Genomic DNA, 23,352 nt, shown 5'->3' with positions numbered 1-23,352 from the left:
TTTTTTGTGTCGTTTCGTAAAACCTATGCAAATTATACAGGTTTTAGCTCGATGCCACACGCTTAGTACAATTTAAAATTCCGCCATTCGGAAAAAAGCACATACAAATTGGTGAACACCGTAAAGGAAAAAAATGAACTCCATCAAAAGTACAAAATGATGAAAATGGAGTCATTTTTTTGTTCAAAAAATTTGGAAAAATTTTGCTTTGTCATTTTTGGAAGCATTATCCATTTTTGATAATAAAAAAGGGCATATAGAAGTTAACCCAACATGACCAAATGACATGACAAGGTGGGTGGCACTTGGTTTTTCCATTCACATATAATGTAGCGTATGCGAATTGTGTTGTGTTATCCTTTTTTTGGCTTAAGCAGCGGGGGGGCAGGAGGAAATTTTCCCCTCCTTTTCCCTTTTTTTTTTTTCATGTGGAAGGAACAGAAGTAAGGAATTCATTTTTATTTAGAGGTTCCCTTTTCTTCAATTTTGACGATACGATTGTACTTTGACATTCCCAATTTAAGCAAGTTTGATAAGGTAAAAGTGGATGGCACAATGGAGGGAAAAGACAAAAAAATGAAACCCAAGTCGCAGCGAACTTTTTTCCGCCTACTCTTATCCGTTCCCGATTTTAACCCATTCATATCTTAATGGGAAAAGAACTACCGGGAGATCAAATGCCCCCTTTTGAAGAAGTTTCCATTTTTAAGCTTACCCAAGCGAACGTCGCAACGGTGGTGATTCCTATTTAGTTGTAATATTTTCATCATCTCCGTGTGCAAATCGGACATTATTATCTTATATGCTTAATATCTTACAAATAAATTACTTTGGACCCGGAAAGGGCTGGCTCTCTTTTAAATAAATAATTGCACAGTTGAACAATGGCACATTTCTGTTCCCGTTCACCATGCCCATATTCACACACAGTTATCTCGTTAAGCCATTTGAAATAATCACTCGGATGCTTTTATGAAGAAATGTAAAATTGTTCAGCCATTCGCAATATAAATGTAGAAAATGTGCATGAATAGGGATGGACACGTTTTTCCCTCATGTAGGGGTAGGGTTAAGCATGGCATATGTACTACACGAATGGGGGTACATAATTTCAACCGTTTGCAGCCTGTACATCTGCCGCTAACTCTCCATATGGGACGCATTGAAAAGTTTTTAAACTTTTTTTTTTTCTCCCCTCTGTGTTCATGCATTAAATGCAGCATTCGCTATGTAAGCACCCATTTAGGGTGCCTAGAAAAAAGAAGGGGGGGATAACAAAACCGTATGTACATTAAAAAAATATATCTTAAGCCTTAAAATTTGTGAGCTTCTACCACATCTCCTGGGTTTACGCCCTCCTCGTGTTTGCTATCATCTGATTGTATCTGCGGTGAGAGAAAAGAGAGACAAAATTACACATTTTGGTGTTACAGCCTACGTGCATATATCTGTCCCCATGTTGAGGTATTTTTCCTCCCAAATAAAGCAGCGTATGGAGCGCCTTTTCGATCCATTGGCCCCCGTATGCATGTGTGTTTTTCATCACCGATCCACGTGCTCCACATTTCTTCGTCCTGAGGCATGACTGATGAGGATTTTCCAACTTGGCAAAATCGAACACGACGTAACTTTCCCGATCGATGAAGTAATCTATCACTTCGCAGAAGTACCCCTCAATTTTGTTTTCTAAAAGTGGAGGGGGCGATGAATCGGGGTGCGTAAAATTGGTGAGAGGTCGTCTAGTATGGTAGTCGCAACGGAGTGCCCATTCGAGGGGACGTTTACCATTGTCCAATGTTCGTTTTTTTTTTTTTTTTTTCTCTTACCCATTTTGTTACCATCTTTCAGAATAGGCTGAAAATTCAGTACCATAAAGTTTTGCATTTTTTCCTGCAAAAGGTTTTTTTTTGTGGGAGCAGTTGATATAATGGGAAGTTGTAACACCCCTTGGGGACAGTCCCCACTCTGCGCTTCAATTACCTTTGCCGTTTTTATGGCCTCATTTAGGGTTTGAAAGGAAAACTTCTCCACCTTGTGGTTACATATACCTTGTGTGTTTACAAGTGCTGGGGAAAATTGCTCAAAGATTTTTTCCTTCACGCTGGCAAGCCACCTGAAGGGAGGGGAAGCCCGAGGGGTGGTGTCCACATAGGGGGAGGGGGTGCTTCTACCCAGCTAAGCTTATTATTAAAGGAGTTTCTTTTTTTCTAAAAATTTGCTCTCTTTTTATGTTACAGTTCGTCATGTCTGGGCCTTTTAAGGACAAATTTTTTGTCATAGCAAAGTCGGATTTCTTGCTTTGTGCCATTGTATAGGAAGTAGTTGCAGAAGGGGTCTTCGTCACAATACTTGCGCGAGAGGGGGGTGCACAAATATGTTTGAAAATGAGAAATGTTGTGTTAGCAGATTCATGTAAGCAGAGTCAGAATGTACAATTCTATGCACAGCGAAGGAGTGACGCCTCTGATGAAATAATTTTTTGGTTCCAACCAGTTCTCCGTGGTTTACGCTCAGGGAAGATCTCCTTTTACTTATAACTAGGAAGAAGAAATAAGAGGCGATTAAAATTTTCTCCTTCAGCTGATGGTTGATGGAAAAAATCGTATTGAACATAGCTTCCCCATTTTCAACTGACCATTGTAATTTTTGCAGTCAAAATACGATTCTGCAAAAAAAAGGAAAAAGAGATTACGCAAATCAGGAGGAGTAACGTGTCAACTCATTTGGTGATGTAGATCATTTAAGGGGAAAAGTTGAATACTTGGAAGGACCAAATATTTCTTTTGTGTTATCCCGTTGTCGAAGTTGAAGCCGGACGCCTGTCCATCGGGGAAAAAAGAGACGAGTCACACACGTGTGTACAAGCATCTGTGTATTCACGTGCACACCCATATGTGCCCACGTTGTGGCGAGAAAAAGATGCGAACGATTAGTGCATAGCTACTGCACATTTGCAGAGGTGCACTTGTCCTGCGCGCCAAACACGTAAACTCTTAAGAAGCAAAGAATAGAAAATTTATTCCCCACCACGGTATTGGCAACTGCCAGGATCAGACAAAAGTAGCGTATCCCTCGGATGAAGCACCTCATTTTCAACATGACACACAAAGTGAATTACAAAAAAGGGTGAAAAGACAACGTAGGGAGTGAAGAAAACGCGAAACAAGTTAACGTGTGAGAGGTGGGAAATACCTTTGCTCTGTGCTGAAAAAAAGGGAAGAATCTTAATTTACACATTTTTTCTGAAAAATACGGCCCCCCAAAAAATGATGGAACTAATTTGGGCAGTAAAATCCACTTTGATTATCTCCTCGTGCTGACCATTCTGTGAGGATCTCCGAATGTATATACAAAGAAGTGCAATTAGTGGGGGACATAAAAATGTATGCATTAAAAAAAAAAAAAAAATTCAGCAGAGCAACAAAATAGCAGCTCCTTGACTCAGGCACCTGGAACGTCTAGCACCGTTTCCGCAGTAGAGTAGGTTTGTAACTTTGCTTGAAGTCGCCTCTTTACCCTTTGCGTTGGTCAGTTTTACAAAATTTACCATTTTTTAAAAGAGCAAAGACGCTTTATAATGTTTTAAAATGAAAGAGGAACAGGGAGGAAAGCCATATTGCAAAAGGTTACAGCGAAGCAGTGAAAAGAGGGGGGGAGGCTAATCAACATATATTTTTTGTCTACATAAATATAAATACACTAAAAAAAATTTTAAAAAATAGCTCCTCCTGAATTTAGCTGAACGGGTTGAACATCTCGTATAATTCTTAACAAAAAAAAAAGGGCAGCACGATGGTGAGCATAATGCGAACTTCGTCAATATTGCAAAAGGGAAAAGGAAAAAAAAAAAAATGGAGACACAAATGAAGAAATTAAAAAGATTCAAATTAGGTACAAAACAGGGAAATGCATATTTGCGGGATGCAAAATGAACTTCATTTTTATTTTGTTCCCAAAGGGGTATGTGTGCAATTTATTCCGCAAGGGTTGCACAAGTTGGTGCTGCAAATGGGGTTGCTTGGTACGCTCTGTGAAGTTCAGCAGACCTGCTCAGGGCTGACATGTTTTGCACCGCTCTCAATAGCTTCCAATCGATTCAAACCGCTTCAAACCGCTTCAAACCGCTCCTGGCCACTTCAAACCGCATTTGGGCGCTCCCCCTCAACCGATGACGAAGTGGCTCTTGAAACCCATTTCCTCCTTGGAGTCCTCCACCTTCTCGCGCCTGTCCAGGATGAAAATCAAAATGCCAATAACGGTCAAGCAAATGAGGGTGATGTAAATGATGGAGTAAAACTTCTTGGAAGGGTTGACGGAGAGCTGAATTTGCCACTTGTTCGAGTCATCCAGAGGGTATGGAATGACAATGATATGAGAATTGGGGATGATGGATACCCACATGTTGTAATATTTCTGTTCATGTGTTGGCATGCCCACATAAAACTCTTCCACGTAGTTACTGGTTCGGCCTAGTCCAAACAAAACATAAGGTAACTGCAAAGGGGAATGAGCGGATTGGCTTTTCTGAATTCCAATTCGGCTGGATTTAACACCATTCACATCAATCACGGTAATTTTGAAGGTGGGTCCATGGGCATTCCCCCCTAACGTTTTGGTCGTTATTTTATCCTTTTCTTTGTAGCAGTCGTTAACACATATGCCATTTAAGGCAGTTGACTTTAGGAAAAGCGAATCCGTTTCGTTGCTTCTGATGAACCCTACGGCCCCATACTTGCTCTGCTTGCTAGCCGTTTTGTACTTCCCAAAGATGAGTATATCTAACACACCATTTTCAAAAATGTCAAAGAAAGCAGAGTTGTAAACATCCGTCACAATTTCGTCTGGAGATGTAACGAACTGGTAAAAATTAAAAAATCCCCGAACATCTATGTTATTATCTTCATATAGACCCTTCTGTTCATTTTTATAAATCCGTACATACTTCTGACCTTTATCATTTTTCAATGTTATTAGTAGATCTAAGAACCCGTCGTCATCTACATCTCCGACACTTAGGTAGTAAGGGTAGTCTGCATTTCCTGACAAATGCAACCCAGATGTATCTACCACAGATATGTAGTCATCATTTAATTCTTGCACAAAGGTGAAGTCACTTTCTGAGCATAAGTTGGATGCCAATCTGCATTTACTTTCATCTGGTTTTTGCCAAGAATGGTCACATATTTTTTTTTGAACATTTGGGATGAAAAAAATTTTATCATCACTCACACAGCAGTAGTTACAGTTGGAGCTTTTGGTACATGTTGGAATTACAATGTCGATGGATCCATCCGCATTAAAGTCTCCAAACAAGACTTGCAAAGAATTTGGTGGTAAATTATAATTTTCTTTATACTTCATGTAGATGCTTTTTCCATCCACTATTTTGTTCAGCCAGATTTCCAGAGAGGAGTTTTTTTTTCCGCTATTTTTATCATATACAGTGAACACCAAATCGGCTTTACAATCTCCGTTGATGTCTACAACTGCGCTTGAATTAGGGTTCGTAATTTCTCCCACTTCTGCCTTATCAAATAGGTTCATACTTTTCCACAGCGCACTTTTGAATCCCCCTTTTTTGTTAATCCAGACAAAACGAGAAAAACCGTCTGCCTCACTGGAAGGTTGTTGTCCTATAAGATCAGGCAGCCCATCATCATTTATGTCACAAACGAGTGGGTGAATATTACTAAAATAGATGCTTCCATTCGTTTCTTTTACACCTCCCTTTTCGTTACCCGGTTCAACAACTGTCACGTTCGTGACATTGTCCTCATCTGATATGTCCTCATTTGCAATTTCTTTTTTTCTTGAGTTAAATGCCTCTTCCAGTTTATCATTTTCGTTCTGCAAAAATGAGGCAACATAATACTTGGGAGTTTTGCTACTATCCTTTGGATCTTTAAACAACACGAGGACGTCTAGCGCGCCATCGAAATTGAGATCGATAGCAGTGATGTTCACGACTTGACCTTCGAAGCTGACTTCCGTGTGATATACAAATTTGTTTTCATGGACGTTGAAAATGTGCACATAGATAGTGCTCATCTGTTTGTCTTTGTCATAATTAAAAAGAATCAAATCCGTTTTCACATCCGAGTTGTAATCCCCAAAATCGCCAATCTCCGCATTTATGTTCAGCCCAAGGTTGTAATTTATTTTGTATTCTAGCTTTTCCATCGGACTTATAGATTTCCATTTCTCAAACAAGTTCCAGTTATTCCCTTGGACGTGAAAACCTGTGTAATTCGCTTCATTTTCTTTCCCTGATAGGTGCATAAATGCTCCCTTTATGATGTTGTACAGGAACAAAAGGGACACCAGTTCGAACACAATGCTGTACTTTCTGCATATTGCCATATTGAGCCTTTTGTTGAACGCTTGGAGCGGGGTGGGGGGAAAAATAGGTCTCCAAAATGGTGTATACACAAAGGCTGGTACTTAAAAAATAGGGTGGTTTGTTCCCTATCAAATACGTTTTTTTTTTTTGTCTCCTTTTTATGTGATAAAAAAAAAAAATTCCCCATCTACGTCACGTATGGCTTATACGTACGTTAACGGTATGCTATGTGTCCCTTCCCTAAATATCATTTTACAGAGTGGCCAAAGGGGAACACGTTCTGGGGCAATGGTTAGGGTGTCTCCACGTTATTTTAAAAAGGCACACACATACATGCGAGAAAAAAAAAAAAAAAAACCCACTTCATGTAGTGGTGCTCATGTGCGGGAGACTTCAACAACCTTTGAATTTTCCCAACATACAAAATGAGCTGTTTCAAAAGTTCTTCATAAAATAAACTCATATGCAAACAGGTGGAGTTTAAAAAAGGCAAATCAGAGGGAAGCACATGTATAAGCATGCACGAAATCAAATGTCACGTCGTGTGTTCTGTTTTGCGAAGTTATACACGAATTCGTGCACAAATATGTACATTGATAGGCGGACTGTTGAGCAAGGGGGGCATTTCCCCAGCAACAAAACAGGTTAAGCATGTCGTTGGACTTGATACAAATGGGTACATACATATGTTCAGTAGGTATGCACGTATATATCTGCCTCTGATGCGTAGTTCGCCGCACAACTGCAAACGCAGCGAAGGGATTCATAACAAAATTTCTCTCAACTATGCATAATGAGCGATGTTAAGGGGTTGGGAATGCCGTCAATTGTGGTCATGTGCGGCGAAGTATGCCTAATTATGGCTAAGTATGCCAAAGGATGCTAGCAAATGCGGCAAGCGGCAGGAAAAAAAAAAAAAAAAAAAAAAAATGCTGCTTGTCGTGAAAATACGTATGGCGTGATGAAAAAGCATCGCAAGTGATAAACGGGTAAGATCAAATTGGAAGGAAAATTTTTCCCAGTGTTTTCACTCTCTGCGGGTTTAATTCGCACCAGCGTTCGAGTTATATCAATGTGCGGATGAGCGTTTATTCGAGTCATCGCTTATGCCATCTGATATATGCGTGGTGCGTGCATTCGGGATGTATAAGAAAGTGCCCTGTTTTTTCGCAAGGCGCCTCGGCAAAACAGCAAAGGTGGGATTTAGCAAGGGGTAAAAACGATGGGCTAAAGGGATGCGCTAAAAGGATGCGCAAATCTTTTTAACAATTCAAAAGGTAAAAAAAAAAAAAAAAAGCAAAAATAAAAATAAAAATGAAGTTAACGTTAGCGTAAATGTGAAGGTAAAACAGGGCCAAATGCACAAACTGCGCGCAAGCATCGAGCGTCAAATGCCAAATGCCAAATGCCAAATGCCAAAGTGGAGAAATGTAAATACATACACGAATGGGGAAAGAATACCCCAATAAAATCCCCCACTTTTCTTTTGCATGAACGTTTGAAAGCTTTGCCCCTCTGCTGGGTGCACTAGCGCCTCGTGCCTGTTTGGTCCAATTTTCAGTCCAAAGAAGAACGAGATGTTTACCAATTTGGAGTTATTTCCGGAGAAACGCTCAAAAAGGTAGGAATTCCCCTCGTTTATTACGTCCAAATGGGACGTTTACATCTCTACGGTCATTCCGCCCCGTCTTCACTTAAAATTCTTCACTGGGAGGTTCATTGGGACTATAAGAAAAAAAAAAAATATATTGGTAAATTATAAGTTGGCTTAAAAGGTGGTACTATCAGTCCAAGGCAGACAGAACAGGATTGGCTGCACTTTGCTTAATGGTATATTTCCACATTGCTACAACGAATGCGCGTGCTGTATTGTTCAGACATTTCCGCATACGCCCCACTCTCCCTACTTGCACTTCTTGTCCAGGGCCCAATTCCTCAAGTTGTGGTAGGTCGTGGCTCCGCAAATATTGTAGTGCGTCTTCAAGTTATAGTAATAAGGCAACCCCCCACATAAATTATCATAATCCAGCTGCTGCAGCAACTCAAAGTTGTATGAATTTTCATACATTTCTAATTTTAAAAAATTAACCCCTTCTTCTTCCTTTAATTTGGTTAGCAGCTTTTTCATACTGTTGCAGTATTCGCAATCTTCACTGTGGAAACAAAGGAGGTGTGGTAATTTTTTTTTTTCCAAATTGAGAAAAGAAAGGGGTTTTCTTTTTCGTCTCCTCCACTTGCCAGCTAATCTCTTGTTCTGCGTAAAATCCAATGCTTGGTAAATCATCGGTGCTGCGTTCTGCGATGTTAGATGTTTTGAGTGGTGGCCATTTTTTAGAACCACTCCCCTGACCGCGTTATCATTGTGGCGAACAAAAAGAAGACTTAAAAAAATTGTAAGAAAAAAAAAGGACACAGAGACAATACTAATGGTGCGAAACCGGGGTGAAAAAAACATGAGCCAAAAATTATTCGAAGTGGAAGGAGTTTTTTCGTTTTGTTTTGCCTAACTTATATTTATATTTGTTATTGTGTGCAACGTGGAGGCACGCATGTGTGGGCAGGTGGTCTTCGGACTCGTTCGGCCTCTTCAAATATGTTCCCTTTTTAAGTATAAAAGATACGAAATGAGGCACGATGAAAAGTGCTCTGCATGGTTGCTTCTACTAATGATGTGGAGAATGAGTCACGTGGGGTGAGTAACTAGTTTGTTTCTAATTTGAGAAGAGGAGGCGTGTTCTCGATCAGGAGAGGTACAAATTTGCTTTTTCCTAAACAATGTAGGTGGATCAAATTGGCATAAAAAAAAAAAAAAAAAAAAGTGACTTCTTTTTTCTTATATGTTCTTAATATACCAGAGTGACTGCTCACTAGTGTGGTAACTCCTACGAGGCATTTTTTTAAATTTGCAAAATGGCACTAGCGTTAATTCCGTTCTGTATTTGCTCCCGCTAGCTTAGCGAGGTTTTACGTGCACTTTGTAGTTGCTCTCGAAATGTGGCACATCCCGAAGAGGGGTGTATGGCTTCGTATGTGCCTATCTCCTCGTAAACCACGTGTCACGACGCGTTGTCATGTCGCTTTCGCACGTCGCTATGCTGTGTTGCTTTTCCAAAAATGCATCCGAATGGGGGAGTCCCGCAAAAGGTGAATGTGGACATTTAAAAAAAATAAACTTTTCTCTTTTTTTCACGCCCCCGCGGTTTTTAAGTGGCCCCAAAGGGCACCAAACTGTGTACGTATAAAGCACGGTCAAAAAAAAGCGCGCCGTAAAAGCGCGCACATAAGAACATACATAAGAACGTACATAAATGTAAACAAAGCGCCGAATGCGCAGCCAGATAGGGGAACAAAACACTCATAGAGCAAACCCCACACGCATCGTGCCACGTAACACCAAATTGTGAACATTCCATACTTGAAATAGGAGAGAAACAGCTCAGCAAAATTGACTTACAGAGAAAAACGATTTTTTTTTTTTTCCAAGATCTGCTTCCACTATAAGAAGACCATCCCAAGGCGCCTAATCCATGCATATAGGTAGTCCCTCCAGTACAACTCACCCCTCTCCCATGATCGAGGCAAATATCTGCCATACTTGTACACGTCTGCCCTTCAATTAGGCAGGCACCCTTTAAGGCATCACACGATAGGGTACAAAAATACCCCAAGATGTGTTTGATCTTTTTTTTTTGTATATATATGCTTCATGCTTTGAAAGGCTTGAAAATAAACACAAGAGATAAAAGGGGTATACGCTTATTAGTAACTAACGATAGAATGTATAAGAGAAGGCTACGCGAAAGAAACCTATGCTTATTAAGGAATAAAATAAATTTCAACTTTTGGAAGAAGAAATATCATGAGAGGTCCATAGATGAAAAGCTGAAAGTCATCCCAGTGTACATATTAACAAATTATAATAATTCGCCATACATATTTCACGAAAATGAAAAACAAGTGTGTTACCTTTTTCTATGTCCGTACGATGCTGAGAGTATGCTGAGCGATATAATAAATAGCAATGGGGTGAGAAATGCCAAGAATATAAAAATACATTACTTGAGTATGGAGAAGGCTTATCAGCTGATAAACGAATTTTTACTTTTGAAAAAAGCAGAAAAGAGAAATCCTCATGTGGGCAAAAATAATGTCTGCTGGAAATTAATGCCGTCAAGGAGACAAATTCAAAATGCGCTTTTATTTTTATCCTTTAAAAAAAGAAGCGAACTGGTATGTCCTATTTTTTATGTAGACGGGTATTACCTACAACGGGATTCCAAAGACATTGTTCCTTTGTTTTTCGATATGGAGGATTTGAAGAGCGCAATTGAAAAAACGCCCTTGAAACATTACAAAATTAAGGTCCTAAATTTTGTCGACGTGATCTTTTCGGTAATAGGAGCGCAACTGGGAGAGAAGCAGCGGGGGGGAATAACCCTCTTCGTGTGTGCTTGTGCAGTTTGGGTAGCCTCTACCAGGGGAGTTGCACATTCGGTGGCGTATAAATGTGGTTAACCGCAAGTGCAACATAAGCACATGCGCATCTTCATATTTTTAGCGCACGTGTGTGTTCTTTGTGCAACCCTTCTTGCGCATTTATCCTTCACATTCGCGGATGTGATTCGCAAACGAAAAATTACCCCCTTTTGTGACAGGACGATCACAAGAAGTTCGGATTCATACCCAGTTCGAAGAGTGTGGCGTACTTGGACAGGTTGAAGAAGATTGGAGTGAGGAAATCGTACTTTTAACTTGGCATCTTTTTTTTTTTTTTGCAGTTCTTTTCCCCAACACGTTTTTGTAATTGTACACTATTTTGTATATTACGAAATTTTTTATTCGCGGAATTTTTGATAGCATAAAAGTGGTTAACTCTTCGTTGTGAGGACCTTTTTTTACAGTTTTTTAGTTTTTTTTTTTTTTGTCCGTTTGTTTTTTATAACATGGAGATTCCCCTTTTGAAGGAATTTGTCCTTTCTTTTTTCCATATCGCCGTTATTTAATTTGTTTTTTTTTATAAAAAATTTAACCAAATTGTAAATTAGTCAATGTGTGAATGGTGCAGTGGCACACCCACAGCACCACGCAGTAATTTTACCCCACGGAAATTACCACTTGGTGGGAATACATTCGTGCGCAATTGCTGGAAGCCAATTGAGCGTTAAAGTTGGGACAATTTTCCTTTTTTTTTTTTTTTTTTTTTTTGAAAGTGAAAACGGAAGGTGTACGAATTGTCAGGGCAATCATCATGTGTCACAATTAAGTAGGACAGTAATGACACGTACGGAGAAAAAAATTTGGGGTAGCTCCTCTTTCACATCATGGGGGAAATGTTCCCCCTTTTATGGTTAGGGGGTAAATATTCTTAAGCATAAAATTACGTAATAAAGTCGTAAGTATGTTTACACGTGTACATATCATTTTTTACACGTTGCAAATAACTTAAGGGCAAGTTTGAAATGTGAGGGGAAAAGTGATGCCCACGGAAAAACATGCTGGCAGAACTTTGCACACACACATGCAGAGGGGGGAAAGAAAAAAAAAAAAAAAAAAGATAATCCCATATGGGGATACAAAAAAAAAGTGAGGAAATTACGAAAAATGTGGTGGAAGAATATGATAAAAAAATGTACTCATTTCCTCATTTTTGCTTCAATTTTTTAACGTGTAAATTTGGTTAAAAAAAGGGGGCTAAGGACATAGCACTGTTTATGCTTTTCTCACATTTCTTATTTTTCGCGGAACAGCATTTTTATTTGTTTCTGAACGGATGGGGTGGGGAATTTTCACACTCCTTCGTAACGCATCGTATGGTATGCATATTTGCCAATCGTATCACATCGCATTGTATCGCTTTTTTTTTTTTGGCAGATATGGCCATCCCTTTTGCGCATTTCTTCTTTTCCTTTTTCGCAATAAATAGCACAATTTCGTGTCATTTTTTTTGTTATCTTTTTACTGGGTGAAAATGCGAATGTTCATTTCAGTTTCCTTTTAAGCGCAGTTTTACTGGAACCCCAGCAAAAAAAAAAAAAAAAAAGGAAAAGGAAAAATGTTCACGTGTACTATACGCATATATTTGCACAAATGAACGGAAATGTATGCGTAAAAAATTGCATACGCGTAATTATGTAAAAAAAAAAAAAAAATGTTAATTTGCGCTAGGAAAAAGGAAAAAAAGGAAAATACATCATTGAAGATACCATTTCTTCCCCATTTTACAGATTAAAAAAAAAAAAGAAAATAGTGACATTTTAAATGGCACGGTTATGTCTTTGTCATATCAAAATGAAACTGCAACGTTTTTGATAAACAAAAAATCGGACATATCGACGGGAAAGTAAGAATAGCCAAAATTTACGAGATGCATAAAGGGTGAATGAACATGCACGGCATTGTGTATGTCTGCACTTATACATTTGCGCAATTTTTTTTTTATTTTCCAACTATTGTACTTTTAATAGTTCTGCGAATTTGAGTTAGTTTTCCGCGCCTTCTGACTTTTCACCCTTTTTTTATTTGTTTCAGCGTGTTTGTTTGTGGTTGTGTCAGTTGGGAGGCCCCGCGCGTGCAAGCGTTAACGAATCGGCATATCCGCGTACCGGCCAATCGGCGCACGTGTGCGTATGCATATGCGCGCGGATACGTACATTTGTACATCTGTGCTTCTGTACATCTGCGCTTCTGTACATCTGCACGTGTGCACTTGTTTTTGCACCGTATGCGTCCCTCCGAGCCTCAGCAGCGCAGTGTAGCACCCCGACCGCGAGCACATAAAAGCCTTCCGCCCATGTGCACGTCGCTACAAGCATTTATGCATACACACGTGTAGTAGGCCCCTCCAGGCAAAGCAAAAAACACTATGCATAACCCCAACAGGAAAAACTTTCCGAATATACAAAAGAAAAAAAACGTGAACCACATTTTGCAAATAAAAAAAGACAGAACTGATCAAACTTTTTACACACACTCAACATATAGTAGCGCCAACCATCCCAATTCTATGGTTAATCCAAATTTTCCATCTAATGGAAATAGACGAAAGGAAATGAATGATGAAACGATATATGGTTACAGCAACAAAGAGGTTAAGAATAAAATTTTAGACAAAGAAAATATGATAAAAAATAAAGTTTATAACAACGCTAGGAGTAGTTTGAAAAAAAAAAATTATTATGAAAAATTAAATGCCACCAATAATGAGGAAAAGGAATTTGCCAAGCCGAAAAACACCGTTCTGAGTGAACACATTGGTAAAAATTACGTCGACAAAAAGTATGGCGACAATAACAATTTGGCGAAGGATCGATCCAAGTTTCGAAGAATAGGTTACTATAATGAGGAGAATAGTTTAAAAACGAATTCAGCATATGACGATGTGAATAATGCCGTGGCTAGTAAGGGTGCTGTCCCCAATGTGAGTGGCAGCGCGCCGCATCGCAAGTTTAACGATTTAAAGGCAGCTGCAAGTGGAAGTGGCGGCAACAACACCGAGGAGGCTATGAACAACGCGAAAGGTGGTGCCGCGGAGGGGGCACATATTCAGAAACAAAACTTCGATCACTACGGAAAGAAGAATTTAATGTACACTAAAAGTAAGAATGATCATAACGCTAATTATAACTACTCCAAGATGAACAGAAATCAGAACAAGTATGGCAATGCCGATTTTAGGGATCCCTCCCAAGGGATGGTTTCGGTGGGGACAACAGGGGTAGGAACACAAGGGGCGGCACCACCACTACCACCTCAGCCCATTTCCTACATGGGAAGGGACAAACTATACCAGAAAAATCAGAGCGAACAAAATAGTAACCCCAATATGAACAACGTCATGGGTGGAAAGGGTAGCTATAAAAACGATACACTAGCGCCAAAGGATAAGATTTTGAATGAGGAAAATTTTATCGAAAATAACAGAATGAGTGATAACGATGTAGCAACAGGTTTGGGACATAACGAATTCCAGAGGAATAAAAATATTCCTAATAGTAAGGGCGCTATGATGAACCCAAAAAATGTATCCAAAAAAGGAATAAACCATAACAAGCATAATGACGACATGGTTGTAGACCACGAAAGAGCCACGAATAATTACGCATTGAAACAACATAACCCTAATATGAAAAGAAATATGTATGCAAATTACCCCAATGCGTCGAAAAATGAGAAAAATATGCCTCATCATAAATACGCGGTTGATAAAGATGGAAACAGAAAAAAAGAGTACCATAATTTTTCCCTAAGTACCATAGACTCGAATTTTTCTCATCAGAATGCTTTTGAAAAAAAGTTTGGTTCTAAATTTGTTGACCCACATATGAAGGATAGAATGGAGGGCATTAAGGAAAACTCAGCAGACTTTAGTGCCCCCCTAGGTGAGACCAAAGGAGAAGGTAAAAAATATTCCAAAAATTCGACTAACAATAATGAAAAGGGAATTAATGCATCGGACAGAGGTGCCCCATTAGGAGGTAACGGGGAAGATGAATATGTTGCCACAGGCGAATACAGTCACTGCCCCCAAGTGGTAGGTGTAACCACCACCAATAATTGCGTGAACAATAGTGCAGGTGGTAATAACGCTAAGCAGTCATTTAAGAAAGACGGAGGTAATGCTCCTAATGGGAGTGGAAATGCCAACTTGGGGGAGAAACAAAGATTTTTTGAAAGAGCAGATGTGAATACTGCCTCGAAAAGTTACGAGTATAATACAATCGATTCGGGCAAAGTTTCCCCCGAGTTTGGTAATGACAATACGAATATGATGACATGTGAGGGGAGAGGCGGGAATGTAGAAAATGCAAATGATGTCGTCTCAAATATGCCTGCGGTTAATGTGAATACAGTCAATCTGGCTAGTGCCAATAGAATGTCTAAGGGGAATACAGCTGCTAATACGCACCATATGAGAGATAAGACTCTGCCGCAAAGTGTAAATCCGTATGGTAGTATCCCCAAGTATGAGGACGCTAAACAGGTAAGAAAACGTTCCAATAATATGCAAGGGACGTATAAGGGTAAGAAAGTTACGAAGTATGATCCTCCAAATGGTGAAGATTACCAGAGGTACCCCTCATCAGAGGATTATAATAATAATAGTAATAATGTGAACCATTTTTTTTACGAAAATGTGAATAACAACGAGGAGGAACGTATGAGCGAAAACGGGAATGACGATGTTGACTTGGATGAGAATGATTACAATATGAGAAAGGAACATAATTATGCAAATCGAAAAATGAATTATAAGCACTACCCAGAAAGAAGTGTGAAGAGACTCCACCACGATACCATGATGAATTACGCAAAGGACAGTAAAAAAAGAGGCTCCTATGGCCCTGCGTTTAAGACCTACTCGGGGGAGTATTACCCCGACGAGGAGTGCACGTCCCAGATGAACTGTGCCTATGAGAAGTACCGGGAGGAGGACTACCCCGATGCCTCCTACTCAGGTGCGCTCTTGGGGCGCTTAGCCCAGCGTGTGTTTAGTTCTGCGTGTGTTTAGCTCTGCGTGTATCCGCCCCTGTTTTTAACCTTGAGTCTGCTTACTCCAACGCTTGCTTTACGTGCTCATCTGCTCTTGTGCCCCGTACTCCCGATAGACATGGAGAACCCTGAGGATACGCGAAATTACCAGCGGAGCTATTCACACGACTCCAAAAGTGGTATGTCCATGAGGAATATGTGCGCCCTTCACAGTCGAGGGGTGGAGAAATTGCGAGAAGGGTTGCGTTCCGACGGAAGACACATATGGGTGCCCGTATTGTGCACCGTCCATTCTGCAAAGTCTATGCAGCACAGTCCATGCATCAGTCCATTCTGCACCGTCCATTCTGCACAGTCCATTCTGTTGCTTCCCATTTCATTCCCCTTTCTCCTCCTCGCAACTGCAGAAAAAGGCGCGCTCACAATCATCAGATTACCAGCCGAGAACAAAAAACAAGTAAAGAAAAAAAAAAAGAACATAGTTAGTTATGGAAAGTCCTTAGTCGAAATGTATAGTACAGCCATCCCGATAAACGAACAAGTGGACCCCTATGCATTAAAGGCACTATCAAAGAACGAAAATTTAAATGAGAAAATATATGCACTGATTCCAAAGTCAGTGGTTGAGGTTAGTGAATATGATGATGTTACTCATGTTACTTTGCAGTCCTCTTCGCCCCTTTTCGTTAATCAAAATGATAATGTGAAGCAGCACATTATAACCACCACGTACTATCAGAAGAGCGATGATATTCCTAATATCGCGTCTTGTGTCGTTCCGGAGTCCGACGAGTCGTTGAAAGGTTTGCCTTTGCACGTGAGCGATGAAAAAGTCGCTTTGTGGGACACGTCTTTCCCCATAGCGGAGGGATAATTATTCTTCCCTCGGCGTTATCGTTGGGTTGCATATTTTATCGTTGTACATTTATTGTTAATTACCTCCCCTCCATTCGCAGAGTCGCTGGAAAAATCGAAGGAGTCCCTAAGCGGAGGAGAAAACGATAAAAATGTAATGCACTCGTAGTGGTGAACCCGCGTTGTGTGCATCCATCCATCGCTGTAGCGCCTACACAAATATATACCTATTCGTTTTACACATTTGACGTTTCACTTTCTTTCTTTTATTTATTTATCTTTTTTTTTTGGTTTTTTCACCCTCTCTCCCCCTTCCGCACAGCTCAAGTCCATAATCAGGGGAACGTCGCTCAGAAACAAAAGCGGATCGTCGCTGAGCGTCAAGTTTAAGTTATCCCAAGGGGACCAGGAAAACAAATCGCAAGGAAAAAATGAAAATAAAAGTAAGTCCCTGAAGGGAGAAGATAATGAGAAAGAATTAAATAAAAAAATAGAAGATCACATTTTATCGGAAGAATTAAGAAATTTAAAAATTGACAAAAGCATTACGGAAAAAAAAAGGGCTTCGATATTTGATGAACCGAAAACGAGACTGAGACAGGAAAAGAAAAGCGAACCAAATAACAAAATCGTTTTGGATTCAAATAAAGTAAAAAATGCTACAGAAATTAAGTTAAAAAAAATTCAGCATGTTACTGGGTTGCTCGAAAAATATGACATACCGAATCCGTTCGAGAGCTACACCATGGACCCCATAGATTACTCCCAATTGGCTGGAAAGAATGACAGCGCAAAATTGATGAGCCTAGCCCACACGGTAAGCTGCATATTGAGAAGCGATGCATAAGGGGGGGCACCCCTTCAGATTTGTGCTTGCACCCCTAAGTGGAAGTTAACCACCCGGCGATCACACCCCTTAAAGGTTTCCCCCTTAAGGGTTTTCCACCTATGTGTTTCCCCCCTAAATGTTTCCCCCCTAAATGCTTCCCCCCTAAATATTTTCCCCTTAAATGTTTCCCCTCCGTAGGTTTCAAACAATTACTACAAGTACATTTTAAAGAGCATGGAAAAGGAAGAAATTAAAGAAGTCTTCAATGAGAAGCGGAAAAAAATGATCCTCAAATTGATAGCCTTGTTAGGGAGTCAAATAAATTCAGAAATTAAGAAAAGATTTTCAGAGGCCAATGCGGCGGACACCTGCAAGGAAAGCGAACTGGTAGGTGGAGATGAGCGAGAAAATGTGAGTGAAAAATCGTTGCGCGTGAAGCAGTTACAATTGAGTGGCTCCCTATTGGGTGAATAGCAAAAAAAAAAAATTCGTTTCATTGTTGCGTTGTGTGTGGATAAACAAACGAGTGTAAAGCGCACACGTGTTTATTAACCCCCTGTTCATTATTTAATTTTTTGCAACATGTGCATGTGTAAGGGTGGATACGTGCGTGTACATCTGAGGACTCACGTGAACACGCTTAAGCGCACTCCCCATACATGCCTGTTTGACGCCCCGATCCGCAGAAAAAAAAAGACAATGTGAAGCCAAAAATGAGCCCAAAGGAAAGGGAAATAAAAGTTGAAGAACATAATTTGATATGTCAGTACTGGGAAAAACAGAGCGAATGTATGAGCATGCTAATAAAGGAGTGGAATAAGATCTCCGAAATTTTAGAATCGATAAATGTAGATCCTAATAACATGATTAGTTCTCTGATCTCCCTGTATGGTGAAAAAACTGTCAGCGATTTTCACCTCAGTTTCGACCAGATAAAGGAATCCAACATTGAATTGGATGTGAACGTTGATGACATTTCCATTCCGAACATTGGCGAACCCCCCGAGAATAAGTTCGACCCGGCTGGAATGACGGTGGCGAGTTTGATTCAGGTAAAAAAATAAAATAATAAAATGAGATAACACCATGTGGTACTATATCTGATGACGTAAAGGTGCACAGTTGAATGAGGGGTGGTGCTGGTGATGATAACCCCCCCGCCGAGTTTAAATGCATAGATCGGCTCACTCACGTGCGATTTTCTTTTTCCCTTTTTGAAGGACATGAAGTGGGACGTGGACCTGGAGTTCTCACTTAACCAAATAAGGGAAGAATGGAAAAATGAGAATAAGCAGAATAAGAAGTTGATACAGAAGAAGGTAAGGGACGGGTGGCCTGCACGCGATTGCGACATCTTTCGTTTGGATTTTCCTTCGTGTGTGCCTTCTTGAATTTTTGCTATCTTTCATTAGTGATTCCCTGCATGCTCATTTATGCCTTTGGGCCAACGCGACCTCCCACATGGGAAACTCTCCACATGGGAAATTCTCCACATGAGTAACTCTCCACATGGGTAACTTCCCCCCGCGCACTTTCCCCAGATCGTCGAAGGAATAAAACACAGAATAGGACTCCTGGACTACCTGAACAAAGTAGAAGTGAACTTAAACGCATTCGCCAAAATAATCGAAGGAAGGATGATATCGAATGATGACGTGAAAAGTCAGTTGAGATCTATGCAAGACTTAAATGAGGATGGAATTTTGTCAAAACTTTTGGAAAATTTAGAATGTAATAAAATGGATATAAATGCAGATTCGTTTAAAACTCCGACGTCGTTTTTCATTTCGCATCATTTGCCTATGACTATGTGCTCACTGAGTGATAAGTCTAAATTGGATGACGTGGAGGAGCACGAGGAAAACGGAAGCAGTGGTGGTGGCAACGGTGACGGCAGTGGAGAAGGAGGCAGCAACAGTAGTGGCGACGGAAGCGGTAATGGAAATGGGAACGGAAGCGACAGCGGTAGCGGAAGCAGCAACGATAATGGCAAGGGCAATGATAACCAGAGTGAGCAAGAACAAAATAAAGAAAATGAAATGAACTCTGATGAAAATACCATTGAAGAGAAGCAAAGCGACGGCGAAGAGAAGGCGTGAGTGAAAAGGGGGATAAGTGACAAATTTTTGTTCCTTTCCCCCCGTTTGGCCAAGGCGATCCTTTTCTGTGGTCCCATTATTTCAGACTAGTAAGAAGTTAAAAACTCGGTTACCACGTGAACAAGTGTGTGTGTATAAGTATATCTCCCGAGCGGACTTGTACACATGCATATGAACACCAACATGGGCATATTTGAAATGCGAAAGAACAGAATAATAAAATTCGCAATCTGTTGGGTTTGTACACCCATCGGGGAACTAGGAACATTCCATTTCCAATTTGTTCCAATGAATGGAGAAGAATATTCTTCTACCCCTCCTCCCCCGCATATCTGCAAGCTTTTATGTATGGATGGTCACACTTGCATAAACGCGTACGTTTATTAAGGCATTGCAGCATTCGTTACCTATCCCATTCTCTTTTTTGTGTGTTTCCCCTTTGTTTTTTTTTGATTATTTTATCGCTGTTATTATCGCTGTTATTATTGCTTATTATCGCCATTACCATTTTTTTTCCATTCAGATATTTGTGTGGTTGTATTTTTTGTAACTATCACTTTGCTCATTTTTAATGCCGCGCGCGATTCTCCAAGAGATCGTCGCTTCGCCATTCGCCATTCGCCATTCGCCGTTCGTCATTCGCCATTTCTCTGCGCCACTTCGCCCCCTTTTTAAATTCGCAATTTTTAGTACGTGCCCCTTGCGCAGCAAAACGCGCACACGTGAACAAAAAAGTGTGTGTGTTTGTGTATTACGCATTTTCCATTTTCGCCCGTTCGTTTTTCACTATTTTTATGGTACCCTATTTTGCCCTATTTTGCCTTCCTTTTTTTGGTGTTAATTTATTAAATAGTGAAAAGAATAATTAGTTAAGAGAGGGTATTCTCCCCCTCGCGGTAGTCTTTCAGTACGCCTTTTCAGTACATGCTTTAATCCCGCCCGTGAGCCTTCCTGAAGGTTTATGAAAATTGGGACCCTCCGTACACACATGTACGTATGCGTCATCTGGGCGGTACATATATACACCTACTGGAGAAGAGGGCGTACGGCTCTTCACATGCTCACATTTTTTTTGCTTCCACTGCAATCGTGCATTTTTTACATACAACTCTTTTTACACTTTTTATATTTCCGTTACTTTCGTTCTTCCTTCCCTTTCGCGTTTTCTTTCATTTCGCTTTTTCTTTTTTTTTGTGCCATTTTTAAGAATTTTTTTTTTTTTTCAATTAGGTTATGTTAAAACATATTTAGCATTTCTCATTTTTCCCTTCTGCGAACGTGTCAGGGATTGTTAACTTATGTACATACTGCGTACGTATGAGCAGAGTGAAGATTTACTGCCTCCCCCTTTTAAAAAAAATACGATGCGCACTGCGTTCGAAGCGACAGCGCACAAGAAGTTATATAAAGAAGTTAGTAACAGTAGCTGTAGTAGGTGACCACTACCCCCACCATCTCCCTCCGCTATAAAAGCTGATAATTAACACGAATTTTTTTATTCTCTCTGGGGTTATGACACCTTTTCTTGGGAGATTAAATTATTCTAACTTGTTTCAGGGGCAAGAAAAAATTTAAGCAGTCGCAGGGAGGTTCAAGAAAGTTCGAGAAAGTTTGAGAAAGTCGGCGATAGTTAGCGATAGTTAGCGATAGTTAGCGGTAGTTAGCGGTAGTTAGCGATAGTTAAGGATAGTTTACAATAGTGTGGGATCACTTTATGATAACTTTTTTTTTTACCTTTTCGTGCGCGCCAATTTGTGCCATTTTTAAAGCTTGGGCCTACTCCTAAACTCTGCATAGAAGCGTTAACAGATACTTTGAAAACCATGAAGGGATTCTGCGCTGACAACATTTCCTCCCAGAATTTGATGAAGTCCTCAGTTCAGAGGAGTATCAAGGCAACGGTACGTTCTCTTTTGGCGCCGTCGAAAAAAGGAAAAAAGAGCAATCGCGCTGGCTACGTTTTAGTTCGACTGCAGGCGTAGACGTTCTGCGGCAGAGATGTGTTGACGCGGATTTGCTAACGTGGATGTGCTAATGTAGATGTACTGACATAGTTGCGCCGACGCAGACGTGCCGACGCAGACATACCGACGCAGACGTACCGACGCAGATCTAACAACCTAGTTGCGCGCATACCTGTGCTTCTACATTAGTTCTATCCCATTTTTATGTTAGTTTCATGGTGATTCTATCCGTATTCATTGTGCGTGGTGCCCTGCGGATTCCCCTCCTCACGGCCACCCCGTCGCGGGCTCATTTAGATGCAAAATTTACACGTAAATTAAACTCTTTTTTCCCCTGAAGATTTTAAAGCAATACCCCAAATTGGAAGATTTCATTGAAGATATATTTCCCAAAAAGGGGCCCCTCTTTTTAGGAAAATGGTACTAAAAAAAAGGAGGGGCGATCAAAATGGCCACCACTGTGTTCATTTTTTTTTTTTTTTACTTTGTTATTAACTTACCCAAATGGTTCGTACACGTGGAAACGTAACAAGTGTGCGTATGTTAGTCTATCCACACCCGCCTACTTTTTACCTTTTTATAGCATAAACCACGTGACTGTAATTATTGGGAACAATGAGTTGCTCTTTTTTCAAATAAGGAATGGTCCTTGGATGCCCAACTTAAAATTAGTGCACAAATGTGAGAAGCAAATCGAGTTTTTTTTTTTTTAACGATGGTTTGTTTTTTTTTTTTTTTTTCCACTTACGGAGGTCATAAAAAATTATATGAATCCATACGCGTGCGTTTTTATAGAATCCGTTCCCAGTCTCCACCGCATAGACCCTCTTTGTAGGTTCTACTTCTTACCCGCTTTTGCCAGCACATGTTCCTATGCTCATATTTATTTCCCCCCGTGCAGACCCCTTCATGATGCCACAGATACAAGTTGACAAGGGAGCCATAAAAAACGTCCTACGTGGGTCGAATATAATGTGTCCAGGAGTTACATCCCCCGGTGGGAGGCTAGACGACGTGGAATCAAACACGGTGGTTGTAAGGATACATGTGCATGGGCATCAATGTGTATATATGTACATGTATGCAAGAGCATATAGTGAAACAGGCTCATTTCTGAGCACCTTCCTGTCAGTTCCATTTTTTTTTTCCCTTTTTTATCGTAGCAAATTCGAGCAGAGGACAAGGAATTCGCGTGTGCCCTAGGAATAACTACCATGTCATCAAAGGAAATGTACGGATAAGAACCAATGAGATTACCTCGTTCTTCGCACACCCTTTGTACCCATCATACATAAACTTTTTTGTTTCTTTCCTTTTTAGCTTGGAGGTCAACAAAGATATCTGCATTGAAAATATACATTACCTGAATGATGGTTTGTGGAATTGCAAAATTGAGAATTAGTTGTCGGGGGTTTTACTCAGCAGATTGGGTAATCCTCCTGGGGTGTGCACGCCCGTCTTGAGTAGAAGAAAAAATGAGGCATCAAAATATGAGCGGTTATTTGTAGCTATTGGCAGCTTTTATCATATCCTTGCAGCTGCTTTTATTTGATTCGTTTGTATCACCTTTTTTCGAAGCACAGTTTTGTAAGGCATCAAATGGGGTGAAAGGAATTTGTGCCAGCTTTCCCCTTTTCAATTTTATGCTGCGTTATATGTGTAAGTACATATTCGGATGGTGTTTGCTTTCGTTAAAGGTATGTTCCTTTGGATATTATATTTTGGGGAATTGTTTTTTTTTTTTTTTTTTTTTTTCTTTCTTCAGCTTAAGTTCTA

General features: G+C 40.2%; 6 protein-coding genes across 6 annotated transcripts; 3 read left to right on the top strand and 3 right to left on the bottom strand.

The window, feature by feature from the left end:
- Positions 1–1,217: 1,217 nt before the first annotated feature.
- Positions 1,218–3,245, bottom strand: PCYB_101280 (hypothetical protein). Its single transcript, XM_004222677.1, has 10 exons — positions 3,028–3,245; positions 2,762–2,819; positions 2,636–2,665; positions 2,491–2,537; positions 2,236–2,348; positions 1,981–2,113; positions 1,827–1,890; positions 1,547–1,686; positions 1,274–1,385; positions 1,218–1,251 (listed from the first exon to the last, which is right to left on the bottom strand). The coding sequence occupies exons 1-9, from the start codon at positions 3,097–3,099 to the stop codon at positions 1,314–1,316; spliced, it is 729 nt and encodes a 242-aa protein (XP_004222725.1). The 5' UTR covers positions 3,100–3,245; the 3' UTR covers positions 1,218–1,251; positions 1,274–1,313.
- Positions 3,246–4,163: 918 nt separating this feature from the next.
- PCYB_101270 (T-cell immunomodulatory protein homolog precursor) lies at positions 4,164–6,380 on the bottom strand (the record flags this gene model as incomplete). Its single annotated transcript, XM_004222676.1, has 1 exon — positions 4,164–6,380. A coding segment is annotated over exon 1 (2,196 nt), but the record flags the coding sequence as incomplete, so codon positions are not given.
- Positions 6,381–7,514: 1,134 nt separating this feature from the next.
- Positions 7,515–8,795, bottom strand: PCYB_101260 (hypothetical protein; the record flags this gene model as incomplete). Its single annotated transcript, XM_004222675.1, has 2 exons — positions 7,515–8,065; positions 8,248–8,795. 2 exons carry the CDS (start codon positions 8,793–8,795, stop codon positions 8,035–8,037), a joined length of 579 nt encoding a protein of 192 aa, XP_004222723.1. The 3' UTR covers positions 7,515–8,034.
- Positions 8,796–10,009: 1,214 nt separating this feature from the next.
- Positions 10,010–11,091, top strand: PCYB_101250 (hypothetical protein; the record flags this gene model as incomplete). Its single annotated transcript, XM_004222674.1, has 2 exons — positions 10,010–10,732; positions 10,996–11,091. 2 exons carry the CDS (start codon positions 10,010–10,012, stop codon positions 11,089–11,091), a joined length of 819 nt encoding a protein of 272 aa, XP_004222722.1.
- Positions 11,092–13,388: 2,297 nt separating this feature from the next.
- On the top strand, positions 13,389–19,612 carry PCYB_101240 (hypothetical protein; the record flags this gene model as incomplete). Its single annotated transcript, XM_004222673.1, has 8 exons — positions 13,389–15,795; positions 16,237–16,632; positions 16,786–16,838; positions 17,007–17,501; positions 17,712–17,900; positions 18,200–18,565; positions 18,734–18,832; positions 19,055–19,612. The coding sequence occupies 8 exons, from the start codon at positions 13,389–13,391 to the stop codon at positions 19,610–19,612; spliced, it is 4,563 nt and encodes a 1,520-aa protein (XP_004222721.1).
- A 1,561-nt stretch (positions 19,613–21,173) lies between these two features.
- PCYB_101230 (cell cycle regulator protein) lies at positions 21,174–22,978 on the top strand (the record flags this gene model as incomplete). The annotated part of the gene is made up of 7 exons (XM_004222672.1): positions 21,174–21,212; positions 21,253–21,513; positions 21,917–21,996; positions 22,160–22,257; positions 22,478–22,611; positions 22,740–22,807; positions 22,897–22,978. Exons 2-7 carry the CDS (start codon positions 21,436–21,438, stop codon positions 22,976–22,978), a joined length of 540 nt encoding a protein of 179 aa, XP_004222720.1. The 5' UTR covers positions 21,174–21,212; positions 21,253–21,435.
- Positions 22,979–23,352: the final 374 nt, after the last annotated feature.

The sequence above is a fragment of the Plasmodium cynomolgi genome, chromosome 10 (assembly GCF_000321355.1).
Source record: "Plasmodium cynomolgi strain B DNA, chromosome 10, whole genome shotgun sequence".
In the NCBI taxonomy this organism is placed as follows: domain Eukaryota; phylum Apicomplexa; class Aconoidasida; order Haemosporida; family Plasmodiidae; genus Plasmodium; species Plasmodium cynomolgi.
Note: the sequence above shows the minus strand (reverse complement) of the source record. Positions and strands in the feature narration are given on the sequence as shown.